Source organism: Myxocyprinus asiaticus, chromosome 44, assembly GCF_019703515.2.
Source record: "Myxocyprinus asiaticus isolate MX2 ecotype Aquarium Trade chromosome 44, UBuf_Myxa_2, whole genome shotgun sequence".
Lineage (NCBI taxonomy): Eukaryota > Metazoa > Chordata > Actinopteri > Cypriniformes > Catostomidae > Myxocyprinus > Myxocyprinus asiaticus.
Window position 1 is genome coordinate 20,067,586 of NC_059387.1, and position 18,398 is coordinate 20,085,983.

At 36.6% G+C, this 18,398-nt stretch overlaps 1 protein-coding gene across 1 annotated transcript in view; it reads left to right on the plus strand.

The window, feature by feature from the left end:
* The window catches only part of prex2 (phosphatidylinositol-3,4,5-trisphosphate-dependent Rac exchange factor 2), a 182,454-nt gene that overhangs the window by 45,601 nt on the left and 118,455 nt on the right, over window positions 1–18,398 (plus strand). The window contains exons 7-13 of the mRNA XM_051687368.1: window positions 4,031–4,164; window positions 4,292–4,395; window positions 6,859–7,008; window positions 9,230–9,374; window positions 13,976–14,076; window positions 15,092–15,195; window positions 15,302–15,351. Coding sequence (XP_051543328.1) covers window positions 4,031–4,164; window positions 4,292–4,395; window positions 6,859–7,008; window positions 9,230–9,374; window positions 13,976–14,076; window positions 15,092–15,195; window positions 15,302–15,351 — 788 coding nt within the window. The remainder of the gene's footprint in view (window positions 1–4,030; window positions 4,165–4,291; window positions 4,396–6,858; window positions 7,009–9,229; window positions 9,375–13,975; window positions 14,077–15,091; window positions 15,196–15,301; window positions 15,352–18,398) is intronic.

The following is an 18,398-nucleotide window of genomic DNA, read 5'->3' on the forward strand; positions in this document are numbered from 1 at the left end:
TAAAAGACGCTGGCTACCACCCCTGGAGTTCGCTAGTTCAAATCCCAGGGCGTGCTGAGTGACTCCAGCCATGTCTCCTAAGCAACTAAATTGCTAGGGAGGATAGAGTCACATGGGGTAACCTCCTCGTGGTCGCTATAATGTGGTTTGTTGTCGGTGGGGCATGTGGTGAGTTGAGCGCGGATGCCACGGTGGATGGCGTGAAGCCTCTGTGTCTCCGTGGCAACGTGCTCAACAAGCCACGTGATAAGATGCGTGGGTTGATGGTCTCAGACGCGGAGGCAACTGGGATTCATCCTCCGCCACCCGGATTGAGGTGAATCAATACGCGACCAAGAGGACTTAAAAGCGCACTGGGAATTGGGCATTCCAAACTGGGTGAAAAACGGGAAAAATCCCCAAAAAAGAACTGCAACTTTTAAACACCTGCTTAATGTAAATCTAGCTTTTTTTAGTGCAAGAACAGGTTCTGTTATATTTGTTGCACCACAGTGAACTCATTCTGGCTGTTTTTTCCGGAATCTTGTGCAGGAGTTTGCTTTTTTTAGACACCATGTCAGCTTAAAAAGAACATCAACTTTCAAAAGCGCATCTTGAGGCATTTACGTTCTGTTATATTTATTGCGCTGTATCCAACTTCGACGCATTCGTTTATATTTGTATATAAAAAAACATCCAAAAAAATCTTAATTGTTTGTCATTTTTCTTAGATTTGCTTTGATTTAAAGAGCTGAATGGCTAAGTGATATGGAAGTGTAATGTGGTCAATAAACCTGAAACTACTCCACAGCAGTGCAGTTTCTTTTAAAGAAAATTTTGATTAATTAATCAACACCTGATACACTTGATACATCTGTCAACAAATCAGAATCAAGCATTCAGAAGTGCTGTGGTATAAATGATCATATTTGTTTATCGAGTGAAACAGAGTCAAAATGTCTGGGTTTTGTTAGCGTGGGTGGTGTGGGTGGTGTTGCTGATGAAGTTCTGGTTCTAATGGGACACTGCGGTAGGTGTGAGCCACTTTGGCACAATGGCACTAGACAGAGTTAATGCTTGTGGTTAGCGTGTTAGCCATGAATGACTCTCTGCTGAGTCTCTCTCACATCCATCCTTGTATCTCTCAGATTCTGCTCATTCAGGTCTTTTCAGCCTCCACAATGTCTGATCTCACTATGAAAAGGCCACAGCAAGCTATAGATCCATTTTGTGCCATGTTTTACAGGTGACTCATGTGACTCAGAAATTTATGCTTACATCCTTTGAATTTATTTGCACATCTGTGCAATGATCTGTCGAGTGTTCACAAATGCATGCAAATCTGGATGTATCTGTTATTTTCTAAGTAGTCCTAATAAGTTTGATTGTCACTTGTTTGCAGATGTAGACGCAATGAACACAACTATTTTTAAACATGAATTTTTAATAAGTGAATCTTAACATCTATACGCAGCAGCCTTGCACATGTCCTTGTGCTTTAAGAAGAAATTTTGCAAAACAAAGGCCATGTTGTTTTAGCGTTCAGAGTGTGAGTTGAAATGATCCCAGCCAAATTTCTCTGTCCACATCAACCATTGTAAAAACATACCGCAGAATGAAAAACATGCGGTCAGATTTTTATGAGGGAAATATAGTAGAATGTTTTATAAAAGACAGACATGGGTTAAGAAAATTATGTTGACTGAATTTTGTTTTAAGATCTACAATTTCCCTGGAAGATTGTTTCTGTCTACAACACATTTCTGAGCAGTCACACCCTTTTTGTAGGCGAGACATTATATACATTTGGTCTATGTGGCAAGAGCTGTCACATAAGTTTTGCGGAGGACTGCAATGAATATTTATGAAGTACAGAATGACCTTTTGGAAGCAGTTCCCAAATCTGTTTTAGCTGTTTGTAGTTCATTAATGGCCTTTTGCCTTCCTGTTACCTCATATCCAGGAAACAAAGCCTTTGACAGATGGAGGAACACACACGCACGCACGCACACACTCATGTTGGTGCAGCTATCCATAGACATAATGATTTTTATACTGTACAAACTATAGATTCTATCCCCTAACCCTAACTCTACCCCTAAACCTAACCCTCACAAAAAACTTTCTGCATTTTTTCATTTTCAATAAAACATCTTTTAGTATGATTTTTAATTGATTTGAATTATGGGGACACTAGAGATGTCCTCATAAACCACATTTATAGCAAAATACCTTCGTAATTACCAGTTTGTAACCTAAACAAAGTCCTCGTAAACCACTTAAACCTGCCCACACACACACACACACACAAACACACACACAAATGACATATAAATGGTAAATTTATGGTTAAAATGGCCTATAAAGAAGATAGAGGCTTGCACTTTATAGGTTTATGCTTTCCCATATACATATAAATTTTAACCTGAAATCATAATATACCCTAATATTTTTTCTGGACCACTCGCATTGCAGAGAGAGGAAGAGGTTGTCTGTCCTCACAGGGTGTGGGTGGAGATAAAAATGCACTTTTTTTCCCACAACAGCATCCAGAGTCGACTGATTGCTCGTTATTGTTGACCTGCAGCACAGCTGTGTGTCCTTCACAGCAGTGGAGCGGTGATAGGGCACTACTGTCTGAACCAAGAACCCTCTGGGAAACAAAGACAAAGTCTGAGCTGACTTAAAGGAATAGTTTACCCAAAAATGAAATTGTTTTTGCATTACCTCAAGTCATTTCTAAGCTGTTTTGGAACAACATGTTTTTCTTTCTTGCGTGGAACACAAAATAAGGTGTTTTGCATTATGTTCTGGCTGCTCTTTTCTATACAATGACAGTGAATGGGGACGGGGGCTGTCAAGCTCCGAAAAAAAACAATAAAGCACCATAAATGTATCATAAAAATAGTTCATATGAGTCATGTGCTATAAGTCTTCTAAACCAATCAATAACTTGATCTGAGGTACTGAGTGAAGATAATTAATTTTTCGCTGAAAATTGCCCCTTAAGCAGTAGCTCTTAAAATGTCATTTGCGTTAATTAAAATTTAGTGTGTCAGGTTTACTGGGTTTGCACGGTCAAGGAAAACCTGGAAATATCAGGTAATTTTAAAACTGTGTTTTCCAGCCCTGGAAATAAAAATGACAAAAAAGCCAAAAGTAAAATAAATAGAGTAATAAAAAACAAACACAATGAGGTGAATTCACTAAACATTTGCGTCACTTTTTCTAGAAGCGAGATGATAAGTGCGGGAGAAACAGATCAGTACTTTTTTTACTTTAAATTCTCCTTCCTGCCCAGTAGGTGGCGATATGCACAAAGAATGCAAATCGCCAAAAACAAAAGAAGAATGTGAAAGTAAAACATTGATAGTAAAAAAGGACTTAAATATTGATCTGTTTCTCACCCACACTCATCATATCTCTTCAGAAGACATGGATTAAACCACTGGAGTAATATGGATTTTTAAAAGGTGATTTTTGGAGCTTCAAAATTTTGGCACCCATTCACTTGATTTGTGAGGACCAACAGAGCTGAAATATTCTTCTAAAAATCTTGGTTTGTGTTGAGCAGAAGAAAGAAAGTCATATACATCTGGGATGGCATGAGGGTGAGTGAATGATGAGATCATTTTCATTTTTGAGTGAACTATTCCTTTAAGAGATGATTCAGGTGTCTGGATCACAGTGATGCTGTACAGAGTGTGAGTGTGATCATGGTTGTCTGCTGCATTTCCGCTATGTAGCGCTCAGAATTGGCCGCAAGATCAGAATTGCGTGTACATTTTGTGGCCGTATTTGTGCAGTTGCCTGATCTGCATAATTCCTTTAGTAAATTGAGGGCTAAATCAGCGGAGAGAGTGCATGCAAATAAAAGGTGCTTTTAGTGGGCGCAATTCATTCTTCATGAATTCTCCACTATATTTATGCACTTCAATCTGAAAGCAACTGCCAAGAACAAGTCTTTCGTTCTCATATTCACACAAATTACAGCAACACTGTGATTTGTGTTGAATAGCTTAACTTTTTTGTATTTTTCATCCTTACTCAGGGTTCCAACATCACAGACAGCTGCACTGAGATGCTCATGCAGGGAGTTCTGCTGAAGATCTCTGCTGGGAACATCCAGGAACGGATCTTCTTCCTCTTTGACAACCTGCTGGTGTACTGCAAGAAGAAAAACAGGTGAGCCTTCAATTTTATCTGTCAGACCCTTCAGCTGCCAGCTGTGGTAGCTCCTAATGGGATAAGAGAGAAGCTCACAGTTATGCGTTGTTCTTTTGAAAGTCCAGATAGCTGTGTTCTATTGCAGGCGTTTGAAGAACAGTAAAACGGCCACAGAGGGTCCACGATACCTGTTTCGAGGCCGAATCAACACAGAAGTGATGGAGGTGGAGAATGTGGATGATGGAACAGGTGTGTATACTGTATTTAATTGTAAATGCACACTCTCATGTCATACTAAACCAGGATTCTAATTTTTTGGTGAACTACCCCTTTAATAACTCTGAGAACATGAACTGAGTCTTTTTCGGAAATCCACCGGATTCCTGAAAAATAACTGAATAATCTTCTCTCCCATCGGGCTCATGATGAAATTCTTTCTGAACTGACACAATTTAGGGAAACAGTAATAAATTACGTTTGGTTTTAGTTTTGATGTTCCAGACTGTAGATTTTGTTTCCACAGATATACTTCTAAAATGTGTGGGCTAAGCATCTAACTACTTTAGCAGTTAAAGGTAAAAAAAAACAAAAAGGCATTTTCTGGGCAAAATGAAAATCTTTTGGAGCCCAGTGACTGGATGAACTCTGAGTGCAGTGTGTCTTGGCTAAGGAAAAACCCTGATTATCAGTTATATTTGTAGAAAGCAATCATTTGCTCCCTGGCAGACTTAATATCTGGCTGCTCTGGAGATGGATGGGTTTCACTCCATGGAATCCAAACACAGCCTACTCCACCACGTTCACTTGTGGGTGTTTTCCCGTTCTCCCCAATGGCTCCATGTGAAATCCAGACATTGGTTATTATTCCCTTATAATAAATGTAGTTAGGCTAATGGACACGTCCTGTGCATGGCTGTAAAAGTGCTCTCCAGTTCATAAATGTGTTCTGGCTCTTGGATTTGCATTTTTTGAATTATTTCGATGAAAGAAAGATTGTTAAGGGAAAAGGATGTGGTGTAATATAGTAATGAACTAAAAAAATGCAAAGACTAATGAACATGTTTTAAAATAGATCGGGCTTCATATGGAGGTTGAAAGCAATACTAAAATTGATTCAGTTTAATTTTAGAAGTTGATCAGGATTAAAGGGATAATTCACCGAAAAATGATAATTCTCTCATCATTTACTCATCCTCATGCCTTCTACAGAACACAAACTAAGATTTTTAGAAGAATATCTCAGCTCTGTAGGTCCATACAATGCAAGTAAATGGTGACCAGATCTCAGAAGGTCCAAAAAGAACATATAAGCAGCATAAAAGTAATCCAAACGACTCCAGTGGTTCAATCCATATTTTCAGAAATGATGTGATAGTTGTGGGTGACAAACAGATCAACATTTAAGTCCTTTTTACTATAAATTCTCTTCCCTGCCCAGTAGGTGGTGATATCCACAAAGAATATGAGTCACCAAAAACAAAAGAAGGAGAATGTGAAAGTGAAAGTGGAGATTTGTAGTAAAAAAAAAAAGACCTAAATATTGATCTGTTTCTCACCCACACCTATCATATCGCTTATGAAGACATGGATTTAACCACTTGGGTCGTATGGATAACTCGCTGCCTTTATATTCTTTTTGGACCTTCGTTGTACACATCTGGAATGGCATGAGGGTGAGTAAATTATGAGAGAACTTTAATTTTTGGGTGACTATCCCTTTAAAATAACTCCAATTAATGGACAAAACTATTATTTTTTGGGGCTTTTCAAAATGTTTGTTTTTGGGAGAACTATACCTTTAGTAGCTTTTTTGATGCTTAATAAAAAAAAATTAAAAAACAAACTCAAAATTGATTCAATTGAATTAAAGGAAGATACTTTTACCAATTGATATCTGGCTTATGTGAGCGATGTACTGAATTGAGAGGATAAATCATTGCATTACACAAGCCATTCATGATTGACTGATTATGGTTTGAAAGATTGGCCCATTCCTAATGCATGAAAAAGAAAATAATATGTGTATTTCACCTTATTTGTACTTTGCTGAGATGTTTATTCACTTATAATTATCACAGCTATACTGTAACAGATCTTGCTTGCATAGCAAATTATGTAGAACTAGATTTGGAACAACATAGAAAAGTACTTACTGTATCCCGGAAAACGCATGAAAGTTATTAGGAATCTGCCACACACAGTTTTGTTTGAAAGCCTCAAAAAGTTCTTAAGGAGATTGTTTTATTTGTCTCTGTGTTGCACACAATCTGAAGACACTGATTCAATCAGTGCTTCAAGATACTTCTTCGGGATTGTTTCGATAGCATGTTGATTCTTCATCTCTTGAAATGAGAGCAATCATTGCACCATCTGCCTGTGATCCGTTTTGTTTGCAGGCTGTTTTGTTTGTTGCCTGTTTCATGTGGAAAAGTGTCATTTGCTCTGAACTCCCATGGGCTGTTCACACTGCTTTGTTTATGGCAGAGAACATCCATTTTGTCATTTGGGCCGCTGTAATAGCCTGGCATACAAAGGTGGTGAGAAAGCAGGAATGTGAAGCAGAGAACATCGCTGGTCGAGCCACATGCAGGCAAATGGGCCACACAGACGAAAGAAAAGATGTTTTGGAAAATGTGAGGAAGTGGCCTGGGAGGGCTATAAAAGTCCTCACTGACGAACAGACATTGATTATTCATCTGTGTTTTTTCACAGCTGATTACCACAGCAGTGGGAACATTGTGAACAACGGCTGGAAGATCCACAACACAGCGAAGAACAAGTGGTTCGTCTGCATGGCGAAGACGCCGGAGGAGAAGCAGGAGTGGCTGGAGGCCATTTTGAAAGAGCGGGAACGACGAAAAAGTGAGTAGTGAAATGATTAAAGCTGCTGAGATTCAAACAATTTACATTTGAGCTAATTGAGCATATCACAAGTTAACAAATAAGCCTTATTTTAAGATTTAATGGTTATTTTATTTTACAGGGTTTATATGTAATTACTTATGTAGTTACTGTATAATAACAATTAAATGCATTTATTGTGCAATTATTTTGTGGTGCTGCTGGTAATTGCACTTTGAATTTGTTAGTACTATAGGAAATAATGGTTGCATTTTATTTTTCAGTATGTGTACTTTCAGTATACTTACAGTATACTTACCCAAGCAAGCACTGAATAATATTAGGTAACTACATGTACTTAATATGGGTTAAGGTTAGGGTTGAGGTTTAGGGTTAGTACCTAGTAATTAATGTAGTTGTTGTAATTATATAGTAAGTAAATATAGAACAGTATTGTAAAATAAAGTGCTACCGATATAATTATAGTAACACATAACAGATACCGTAAAGACACTTTAAAATAAAGTGTTAACTCTATAAAATACTTTTTTTTAAATGGTTTAAAGGAGTTTTCCTTCTTTCAACTAAGGCATAATGTACAGGCTTATATTGTACATTATGCATGTAGAGACAGAATATACTTGCCAAATAAACAAATACATTTACATTTAATATTTGAGTTGATTTTTTTATTATGTGAGAAGAAAGAGACCACGGAGTGCAATGAAATGTTTTTTTAAAATATACAATTATACAGTTAAGTGGTTACTTTACAAAATACTTGTCTGCAGAATGTAGCCATTGATTAATCAAAATGAAGTATTCCAGAGAGCAGTGTAATGTATTGTTCTATACTATATACATGCTATATTATATACTTTACTATACACTATATACTGTGTACTTTATACACTATACACTATATATAGATATGTATTTATAAAATATATATAAAATTCATAATATTTTATTCCATGTACACTGGCGGCCATTCAACTGATCACACAGGACATTAATGATGTAAAAAACAGCACCAACACTATTCGAAAAAAGTCATTTTTGATCAAATCTAGACAGGCCACATTTCCAGCAGCCATCACTCCAACACCTTATCCTTGAGTAATCATGCTAAATTGATCATTTGGTACTGGAAAATCACTTGCCATTATATCAAACACTGCTAAAAAAGTTATTTGGTTCGTTAAATGCAGCTTAACATTGTCTTTGTGTTTGTTTTAGAGTTGCCACAGTATGCAATAGACTGGCATGTCTTAAGGTCAATATTAGGTCAAAAATGGCAAAAAAGAAACAGCTTTCTCTAGAAACTTGTGAAGGTTATACAGTGCTTGAAATTGCCAAAAAAACTGAAGATTTCAGACAAATGTGTACACTACAGTCTTCAAAGACAAAGGACAACTGGCTCTAACAAGGACAGAAAGAGATGTGGAAGGCCAGATGTACAACTAAACAAGAGGATAAGTACATCAGAGTCACTAGTTTGAGAAATAAACACCTCACATGTCCTCAGCTGACAGCTTCATTGAATTCTACCCGCTCAACACCAGTTTCATGTACAACAGTAAAGAGAAGACTCAGGGGTGCAGACCTTATGGGAAGAATTGCAAAGAAAAAGACACATTTGAAACAGAAAAACAAAAAGAAAAGGTTAGAGTGGGCAAAGGAACACAGACATTGGACAACAGATAATTGGAAAAGAGTGTTATGGATCTTAACCCCATCGAGCTTTTGTGGGATCAGCTAAACTGTAAGGTGTATGAGAAGTGCCCGACAAGACCGCCACATCTATGGCAAGTGCTACAGGAAGCGTGGGTTGAAATGTCACCTGAGTATCTGGACAAACTGACAGCTAGAATGCCAAGGATCTGCAAAGCTGTCATTGCTGCATGTGGAGGATTTTTTGATGAGAACTCTTTGAGGAAGTTTAAGAAGTTCTGAAATTGTTTTTCAAATTGTAATAGTAATTTTTCACATTATTAATGTCCTGACTATACATTGTGATCAGTTGAATGCCACTTTGGTGAATAAAAGTACCAATTTCTTTCCATAAACGCAAAATCTATACATTATTCCAAACTTTTGGCCGCCAGTGTATGTATATTTAATTCAATGCAATCAATAAATAAATAAAAAAAAATAAATAAAAAAAAATAAAAAAAAAAGAACACAACCTGAGTAATTGAGGGTCCAGGATGTAAATTCCTTCTTTTGTTTGCTCTCACAGCACTGAGACTGGGGATGGAGCAGGACACCTGGGTGATGATCTCTGAGAAAGGCGAGAAGCTTTATAACCTCATGAGTAAACAGGGCCACCTCATTAAGGACCGCAAGCGCAAACTCACCACCTTCCCCAAGTGTTTCCTCGGAAGGTAGGTCAGCGAGAGCTGCCTCTCTATGTGGATATTGGCTGTGATGGACTCCAAGAAAGAATGCACCAGGGGTCATGGTCTGTGGTTTAATGCTAAGAATGAGAGTGTGTAGTTGTATGAGTAATAAAGGGGGCACATAACATTTCATTTTAAACACCTCTGGTCAGACATAAAAAACAGAACTGTGCAGAATAATGGATCTTGTGTGGATTGGTAGTGTGTTGATAGCTCTCTGCTTCAGCCATTGTTTTGCTGCTTGTAAAATGGGCATGCAGGTGAACAGGTCTCAGTCTACATGACAAATAGTTCTTAGATACCTTCATATAAACAACAGCAATTTTTTTTTTTCCTGCTGGCACTGTTGGCCCAATAGTTCAGGTTTACTTTGCCATAGCCATATATCAAAAAATGATAATGATGATAATAATGTTATTTTTAACAATGTAACAAATAACAATGTATTTTATATGTGCCAGAAAAAATAAGTATGCTTTTCCTTATATGTGTAGTTTTGGTTAATAAATAAATACATAAATGAATGAATGAATGAATGAACGAACAAACAAATGAACGAGTGAATGAGTGAATTGATTAATTATTCGACGTTAAACATTATTACTGATTGGTTTATCATTTTCAAGCCATTCTTACTGATGATCTTCACAAGTGATAGTTTAGTTTCAACCTATAACCATAATCCTCTCAATGTTACCCATCTAGATAATGTAACCTTGATAAAGTTAAAATCTTCAAAACATTTCAAGAAATCAAATATATGAGTTTGCAAGACATAAAAACAAATGGTACCCAGAGCGCCCTGCAGAACACCAGCTTGTGTTGACATGTTCCACTAAGTTCGACAGAAAATCAGAAAGGGTCCAAATTCTTATGTCTTACAACATATCTACTGTTTTATCATTTGAAACCTCACAAAAAGTAAAAAAGTGTGCTTGTGATATCTTCTTTCAGTCCATCGCTTGGTTTAATATAAAGCGATGACATTCATATAATTTTACATGACAAGTGTGTGCACTAGAAGGGCATCTGCGTCGAGTACATGCTGCACATTGGCTAAAATCTTGGGTGTATTACACAGACTTAAAACATAAAATGGCAAACAGCCTTAGTCTTGTATTGTGCACATGGACTTAGTAATTTAAGAGCTTAATGTTTTTTGTTTTTTTATAAATGTGAAGGTAACCACAAGTATAAAACAAAACAAGATCGGCTAGCAGTTTCAGTACTTATGGAAGCCTGTACTGATTGAAAAGATGTTGGTCTATTTCTAAAAGTGCAAGTGTGAATATCTGCAGTCAGCTTTATAGGCTAGTATGCGACAGCACCTAGACCAGAAAATGTAAAACCGATTTGTTTTAAGTATGGTTTGGAAATCCGCACATTGAACTCAGAATAACTCCGCTCAATGGCAAGCCAGACGTCTCGGAAATAGTTATTCAGGATTTGCAACATCTGAGATGTCAATAAGGCTACTTAAATATGCTCACCATAAGCTCACCATACACTACAATAAGACACCCGAACCTGTGACACTCAACCACAAACTTCATCTTTTATTCTTTATAATGTCATTTTTGGTTGGAATTTGTCTGTTCAAAGAAGGCAAGGAATATAAAGCCTCTTCAAAGACTAGCTGCTTGTAGTTGAGGCCGGATTACATTGTAAATTGATTTAAACTGGGGCACAAATTTCTCCCCAGTGTTTCCAGACAATACAAAGACATTGAGGTCTTGAACAGGAATGGATTCATTAAGGAAAGAGAACACAGGCGGCTAATGTTCAAGTGTCTGTGTGTGTGTGTATGTGTGTGTCAGACTGCCAGATGGAATAAAAAAAACCATAAGACAACAAAACCTGTGAAATGATATCTCTGTCTGGGCAAACATTCTTAAAAGGATAGTTCAGCCAAAAATGAAAATTCTCTCATCATTTACGCACCCTTTTGCCATCCCAGTTGTGTATGACTTTTTTTCTTCTGCAGAACACAAACAAAGATTTTTAGAAGTATATCTCAGCTCTGTAGGTTTATACAATGCAAGTGAATGGTGGCCAAAACTTTAGCTCCAAAATGCTTATAAAGGCAGCATAAAAGTGATTCATAAGACCAAAATATAACTCCTTTTTCACTATAAAACTTGACATCAGCAGTGTCCTTGGCGATCATTATTTCAAGCTCGATTACACTTCCTAGCGCCATCTAGCGCTCTGCACATGCATCAAGCACTAGAGTAATCGAGTTTGAAATCCTGATCGTACCTTGAGAATGCAATGACAAGATGTACGTTGCTGTACTCTGTTCTCAACCAAAACTGATTGGATCACTTCAGAAGACATGGATTAACCCTTAAACACATATCTTGGGTCTTTAGTGACCCAGGACCTCATTCCACCCCCTGTGCCTCATCCATTTTTTGAGGTTGTGCCCACACCTGAAATGTTTCTCTTATAAATAGTGTAACACACACAAAAAAAGTCAAAACTTTATATATATATATATATATATATATATATATATATATATATATATATATATATATATATATATATATATATTTTTAAAACATTTTTTACAATGACTTCAGTTCCAAAATTTTTTTTGCACTTTCATAAATTATATTTTCATGATTATTTCATATCTATATAAGTTTACTAAGACAATTGAGTACTGTATTCATACAAATAAATAATGTATCACGTTGATTTTACGCTCTCAGAGTGCTGAAACACAGAAGAGCTTTGGCCACCTGTTTATGTTACTATTTTAATTGTGACTCTCATCCAGGAATATGAATATTTTTGATCAATGTGATGTCTCCAAGATGAAAATATCTATTGCTTTCATCTCTGTGTTGCTCCACATTTTTTTTTTCAGTCTGCTCTTTTTTCCTATTGTTTATCATTTCTTAACCCCAAAAAATTCTTAACAAAATTTTCTTCAAATTCTGCAAAAAGTGAGCAAGCATGTGAAATTATGAGGTTGTGGTGAATTTGCCGCATTGGTTACGAAATGCTTACAACGGGTTTGCCAGAACACTGTTTAAGGATCACTCTTCCAACTTCTATAGAAAAAAACCAAAATCTATGGAAAGCCTTCCTAAAAAAAACATAAACTGTTAGGGAGGACCAACATTATTGATTCTGATGGTTTTAAAAATGAATTGCTCAAATAGCACATATGGGTGTCCAAATGTTTTTGGCCATATGGTATGTGAAGGACAAATTAAGTAGCATTAGTCGTATTAAGAACTAGTTTTGAGTACAATTTCAGTAATTTAATTAATGACAACATTGTTGTCAGGAAAATGGTGTGAAATTTACACAGTTAAAATGCAAGTAACAACTGGAATTTGACATCAGGCTGACAAAATCCTCTCTCTTTTCTTTATTTCTCTCCTCTGTTATATTTGTTCAATCACATTCTGTCACACATGCCTTGCTTTGATGCTTCTTACATTTGTACTTTTTCGATCTGCCTATTTCCTCCATGTTGCTTTCTATGTCTGTTTCTCTCCATATCCATCACTCATTCTAGCTCTTTCTGTCCCTCACACACGCATAGAGGTTTTAGGTCTGCTGGAGTCTGAGATGTTTCTCATGCTGTATCACCACTGGGTTTCAAAAACTTTGGGAAGAACCACAGGATTACTCTGGCGGAGCAGGGCATGTTCGTTTTGGTTTTGTGGAGGGATGGATAGATGGAGGGAAGGAGAGAGAGGGAGGGAATGTTGAGAGTAGAAGCAGATATCCTCCTCAAAGCCAGTGGTTTTGCCCGGCAAAATTGTAAAATTATACAGGGCAGTCAGTTTAACTTTAGTGTAACTGTCAAGAGAAAAAGACAGATGGTACAGAGAGCAAGAAAGATCGGAAGAGCAGGAGAGAACATGAGTGTTTACATACTGCAAAGGAACACTTTCCTAATCAGTAGTTTTGTCTTGTTTACTATTAAAAATATCTACTTACTATATACTTACTTAAGATAAATTGAGTAGCAAAATTGCCAAAGATATTATGATATTGTTTCCCCTTTGGTGAATAGTTTTCTTTCTTGATGTAGCTAAATTTAGTGAGTTTTATGCTTAAATCAAGAAAAAAAGAAACAACATGCCTAAAAGGCAAGAAAAATACACTTAATTCAAGATATATTATCTTAAAACAAGGCTTATTAAAACAGTTTATAACAGCTTTGTTTCTGAATCTTATTTAATTGACCTAAAAGAAAAATATAAAGTTATAAAATGATTTTTGCAGTGCCCCTCATTAATCTCATGTTTTTGTTGTCTGCTATAAATAATAATTTTCTCTAAATGAAGCATGGAAAACTTAAGCTTAAATAAATAAAAACTACAATAATTAACAGTATAATAAATGTGAGGGTCTCAAAAACTACATTACGACTTCATTTGGAAAAGAGGCTGGACTAAACTCCACCGCACTGCACTGGAAGACTATTAATAATCGAGCTTGTCTCTGTGGTGTGATCACTCAATTCTAATGGATTTTGTTGACAGTCATTCCTATAATTTGTGGATCCCTCGTTGTTTTTCCTCACATTATTTATGTGTTCTCTGCCTCTCTGTTCTCAGTGAGTTTGTGTCATGGCTGATGGAAATCGGAGAGACCAATAACCCTGAGGAGGGGGTTCACTTGGGCCAGGCCCTACTGGAAAATGGCATCATCCACCATGGTTAGTCTTGGTCTTTTCCTCACACAAAGCTATCGTATGGCTTCAGAAGACTTGTAATATAGCACATCATATAAATTACTTTAATGATGATTTTTTTTTTTTTTTAATGGAGCTTTGGATTTTTTGAGCTTGACAGCTTCTGGTCACTATATAAGGAAATCAGACAGGTTTGGAACAGCATGAGAGTGAGTAAATGATGAAATAATTTTCATGTTGGGTGAACTGTATACTGTAATTGAACTAATGATGATCAAGACAGTGAAACTGCTTGAGAGTTTTCTGTCAAATCTAGTGGAATTGACTGTCATCTCTTTCATTTCTCGACTCAAATAGTCCCTTGATAGGTCTTCACCATCATCATTTGTGGTCTATTAATGCACACCTGTCATACAGATGGCTAATTGGACAAATAGCTCTCCTAATATTTCAAGAGCCCTGACATCATCGCTGTTCTCGGGCCTGGAGGAGTTTCTAAGTGCAGCTGGCTTTTTATAACTTAGTCTGTGTTTATATAAATCATTACAAATATTCATCCCATCACACCCCGCTGTTTGTTTAATACTTAGGGAAATGGTTAGTCCTCTGCCTGCTATTACTTTGTCATTTGTTTGGGTGGAGGGGTTGGGTTCTGCTGAATCCAGACTCACCGTATGGACTTTTCTCTTAAAAGAAAATGACTGGCTGTGAACCAGGACTTCATGCTAAATCACTTTTCACTTCATCGCTTCCTAATAGGGAGAAATAAATTTGAATATTAAGGCTCCCTCTCCCCTCGCTCGCATTTACGGGTTTGGTGAGAAGTGTCTTTCAGCCTTTGCTGAGTGTTTGCTGAGGTTATTAATATGACTATTATAGTTAAGAATTTTTACATATACATAACATTAAACTTTCTAATATTTTACTTCAATCCTTTACCAAGATTAAGCATTCATTTTGATTAATGCGTCATTTATACATTTTGAATTAGGTTGAAGATTAGGTTGAAGATTTTAATCTCTGATTTGAATCGTTCCAGTAACAGACAAGCACCAGTTTAAGGCCGAACCAGTGCTCTATAGGTTCCGCTATGACGATGGCACGTACCACCCTCGCAGTGACATGCAGGATGTCATCTCCAAGGTAACTCAACCAACACTGCTCTGCTAAATAACCAGTTTCTCTCTGTCTTATTCTATGCCTTCTGGAAACTTTGGCTTATGGTAACGAATGCCCTCCTCCTCCTCAGGGTGTGAGGCTGTTCTGCCGACTCCATAGTTTATTCACGCCTGTGATCAGGTAAGAGGCCAGTATCTTAGTTCCACATCATTACAGCTGTCTGCAGTCACATCAGTTCTGCCAGGTGCATTTGCACCCCCCGTTCCTTCTTCCTATCTAAATATAGCACCTACAGGAAAAATAGTGAATTTGGAGACAGTTAGATAAAGAATCACAGTGTTGGAGGATTATCTGGAATCAGAGCATTCAAACATACAGTGATCCCAAAGTCTGAGACCACCAGTCAAAATGCTTCTATTCTGCGTTTTTCTAATTTGATAAAAATTTTAATACACAAATACATTCATTGCAAATTATATTATTAACATGACAATTTGAGTGAAAAGTTGATTTGAAAAATGAACATGATTTGAGAATGTTCCAAAGAGCATTTGTGTACCTCAATGGAAGCAAGGAGATCTGAACTTGCAGGACATAACATGATCAATGTCACAAATTACCTAAATTTGATCTTGAAATAAAAAGTAAAGAATCCTAATTATTATTATTATTTTTTATTTTTTTGTCATAATTTTTCTTTGTTTGACATTTTTCAAAATCCTAAAACTTACTGTTTATTTTCAAGTTAAAAAAATAAAAAATAAAAACACTGGTAAAAAAAGACACTGGTATGCATAATATCGACACATGTACAACATTTGAGAAGTACAGATATTTATGAATGCTCTACAGATTTTAATTAAAAATTCTATAAAATTGAATTGAGAAATTTATAATGAAATAAATTAAATATTTTAAGTTTTATTAATTAAATTTTTGTAAAAAAAATACACAATTAAATTTGATGGAATTTTGTTTATTAAAAATGTAAATGCGTAAACCTTAAAAATAGGCTCAAATATTTTTTCAGTTTAGGTTTAGGTTCATATAATATAGAATTCACAGATTGTTTTGTTGTTGTATTGATTAATAAATTCAGTTAGATTAAATGAGATTTTATTGTACTTATAATCATATGTTTAGCACTATAAAATGTATTTAACATACTTATTTTTAACACACTTAACAAATTTTTACCTAATTTTACAATGAAAATGTCATTCAATTCTGTGTGATTTCTAAAGACTGGTTGTAATTGTCAGAACTTTATAAAATCAGTATTCTATGAATAATAATAATAAAACTTTTATGTAATCTATGAATACTATTGAGATCATGTTGACATTCATATGTACACTCATCCCCACTGACTGTACATTTTCAAAGGTTAAGTGTGTAGCAGGTCTGCTGAACATAAAAAAATAAAAAAAATAAACAAGTTCTTGATGTGTTAGATGCAGATTAAGTCAGAATAGACCTGTAATGGATTTGTACACTTCTCTAACTGGACTGAATAGCTTTAGGACCTGTGAACATTCAGTGGTGGGACGCCATAGTTTAGTCAATAGCCATAGTCTTAATCCTAGCTGATGAAGTTAGACACAATGACAACTGAACGAAATGGTCTTAACACCAAGTTATACTTGACTGTCTTTCTCAGTGTGTGTTCTGCCTATGATAGAGGTGTCCTTCACTGCACTGCAAATGAGTGGAAGCTCCAAATGTAAAACAGGTGCTATTAGAGATTTTGGCAGGTGACCCGTCCACAGAACATTAAACTCCTCTCGTCAAACAGACAAAAGCTAATGGATTCACATTCTCTTGTTAAAGTGATCGGAGGGCTCCATTTTCTGATTTTGGATTCACATTGGGTTGTACTGCAAATTTGCAATCCCACAAATTCATTCTTTAGAGTTTCATACCATTTTCTGCACAGTAAATTTCATAGTTTCTCTGTTGTATAGGTCTTGTTCAAAGCTAAGGTTGTTCTCTTTGTTTGTGCATCTGTGTCTTTGCATTTGTAACTGTCATGTGTGTTTTGTGCATAAGAACTTGTATACACACGTATTTCTCTACTCTTACGCCCTGTACTGACCATCTCTGTGTAACTATAATTGGAGATGTTAGCAACACAGCTCCAGTTTAATTATCTGGTATTTCCTGCTGGTCGGGGGAGCTCAGGAGGGGTTTGACGCCCCCGCTTTACCCATGTAAAAACATCTAGCTTGACAATGCACCCCTAAATCCTGTGTGGGTGAGAAACATTCCTGACATAACAGTAATACTACAACTTTGAAGGAGTAAGGAAAGGTTTGAAAGAATATTCTTTAGGCCTTTCTATAATTGTTTAAACATAACCAAATGACCATGGGATAAAACAAGAGCCTTGCCATTTTTATTTTCAAGACTAAAGAGGAGTCGAAAGGTTTGGCTGGCCTTTGCAAACACTTGTCCAGTAGATTGCAGTGCTCTTGTGCCAGGCATATGGCAGCCTGTGGTAACACTGTTTACCCTCATTTGACACAGTGGCAGTTCTGGGTACAGCTACAGAGGAAGGGCTTGCTCCATTTCTGTATTTTTTTAAAGCATGGCATTACCTGTCCAGCCTTACACTTTTGGTCTATGATTTAAAAACATTATTATGCAATGTAACAAACCTTCACACCCCTGCTGAAAAGACCAGCTTAGACAAGCATGAATTTCTATGCTGGTCCGAGCTGGTGTATGCTGGTTTGATGCTGGTGGACTTGCAAACCATAACAATGACACCAGTATATTTCAGAGTTAATGTTTAGTGAGTTTACTTAGAAAAAAATCCTGTACATTTCCTGACATCTGGAGGTGTTTGTTTAAGTTAAAATGGAACAGGGATGTTACTCTTTCAAATTTTATGAGTTTCTAAGTTTGGCTTTGACTGTGTTTATGTATAAGTCATGAGGGTGTGGGCCTTCCAAAGCCATAGCCCTCTGGCCTAGCACAGCAGTGACCCTCAAGAGACCCCTGGCTTCATGGGAAAATCTCTGCTCTGTTTCATAGTGATTTCCTGTGGTCTGGAAGCAACCACAAAGTATCTATTAAGCCCACACCAGGCCCTGTAGCTGGACAGCAATGGGCAGAGAGGCACCTGCTGACCTCTATTGAGTGGGGAAGTAGGATTTGTAACTTATGCTCTAAGTAAATTTCATAGCATAGAAAATTGCTCATAGAGGTTTCATAGAGTGTCATAT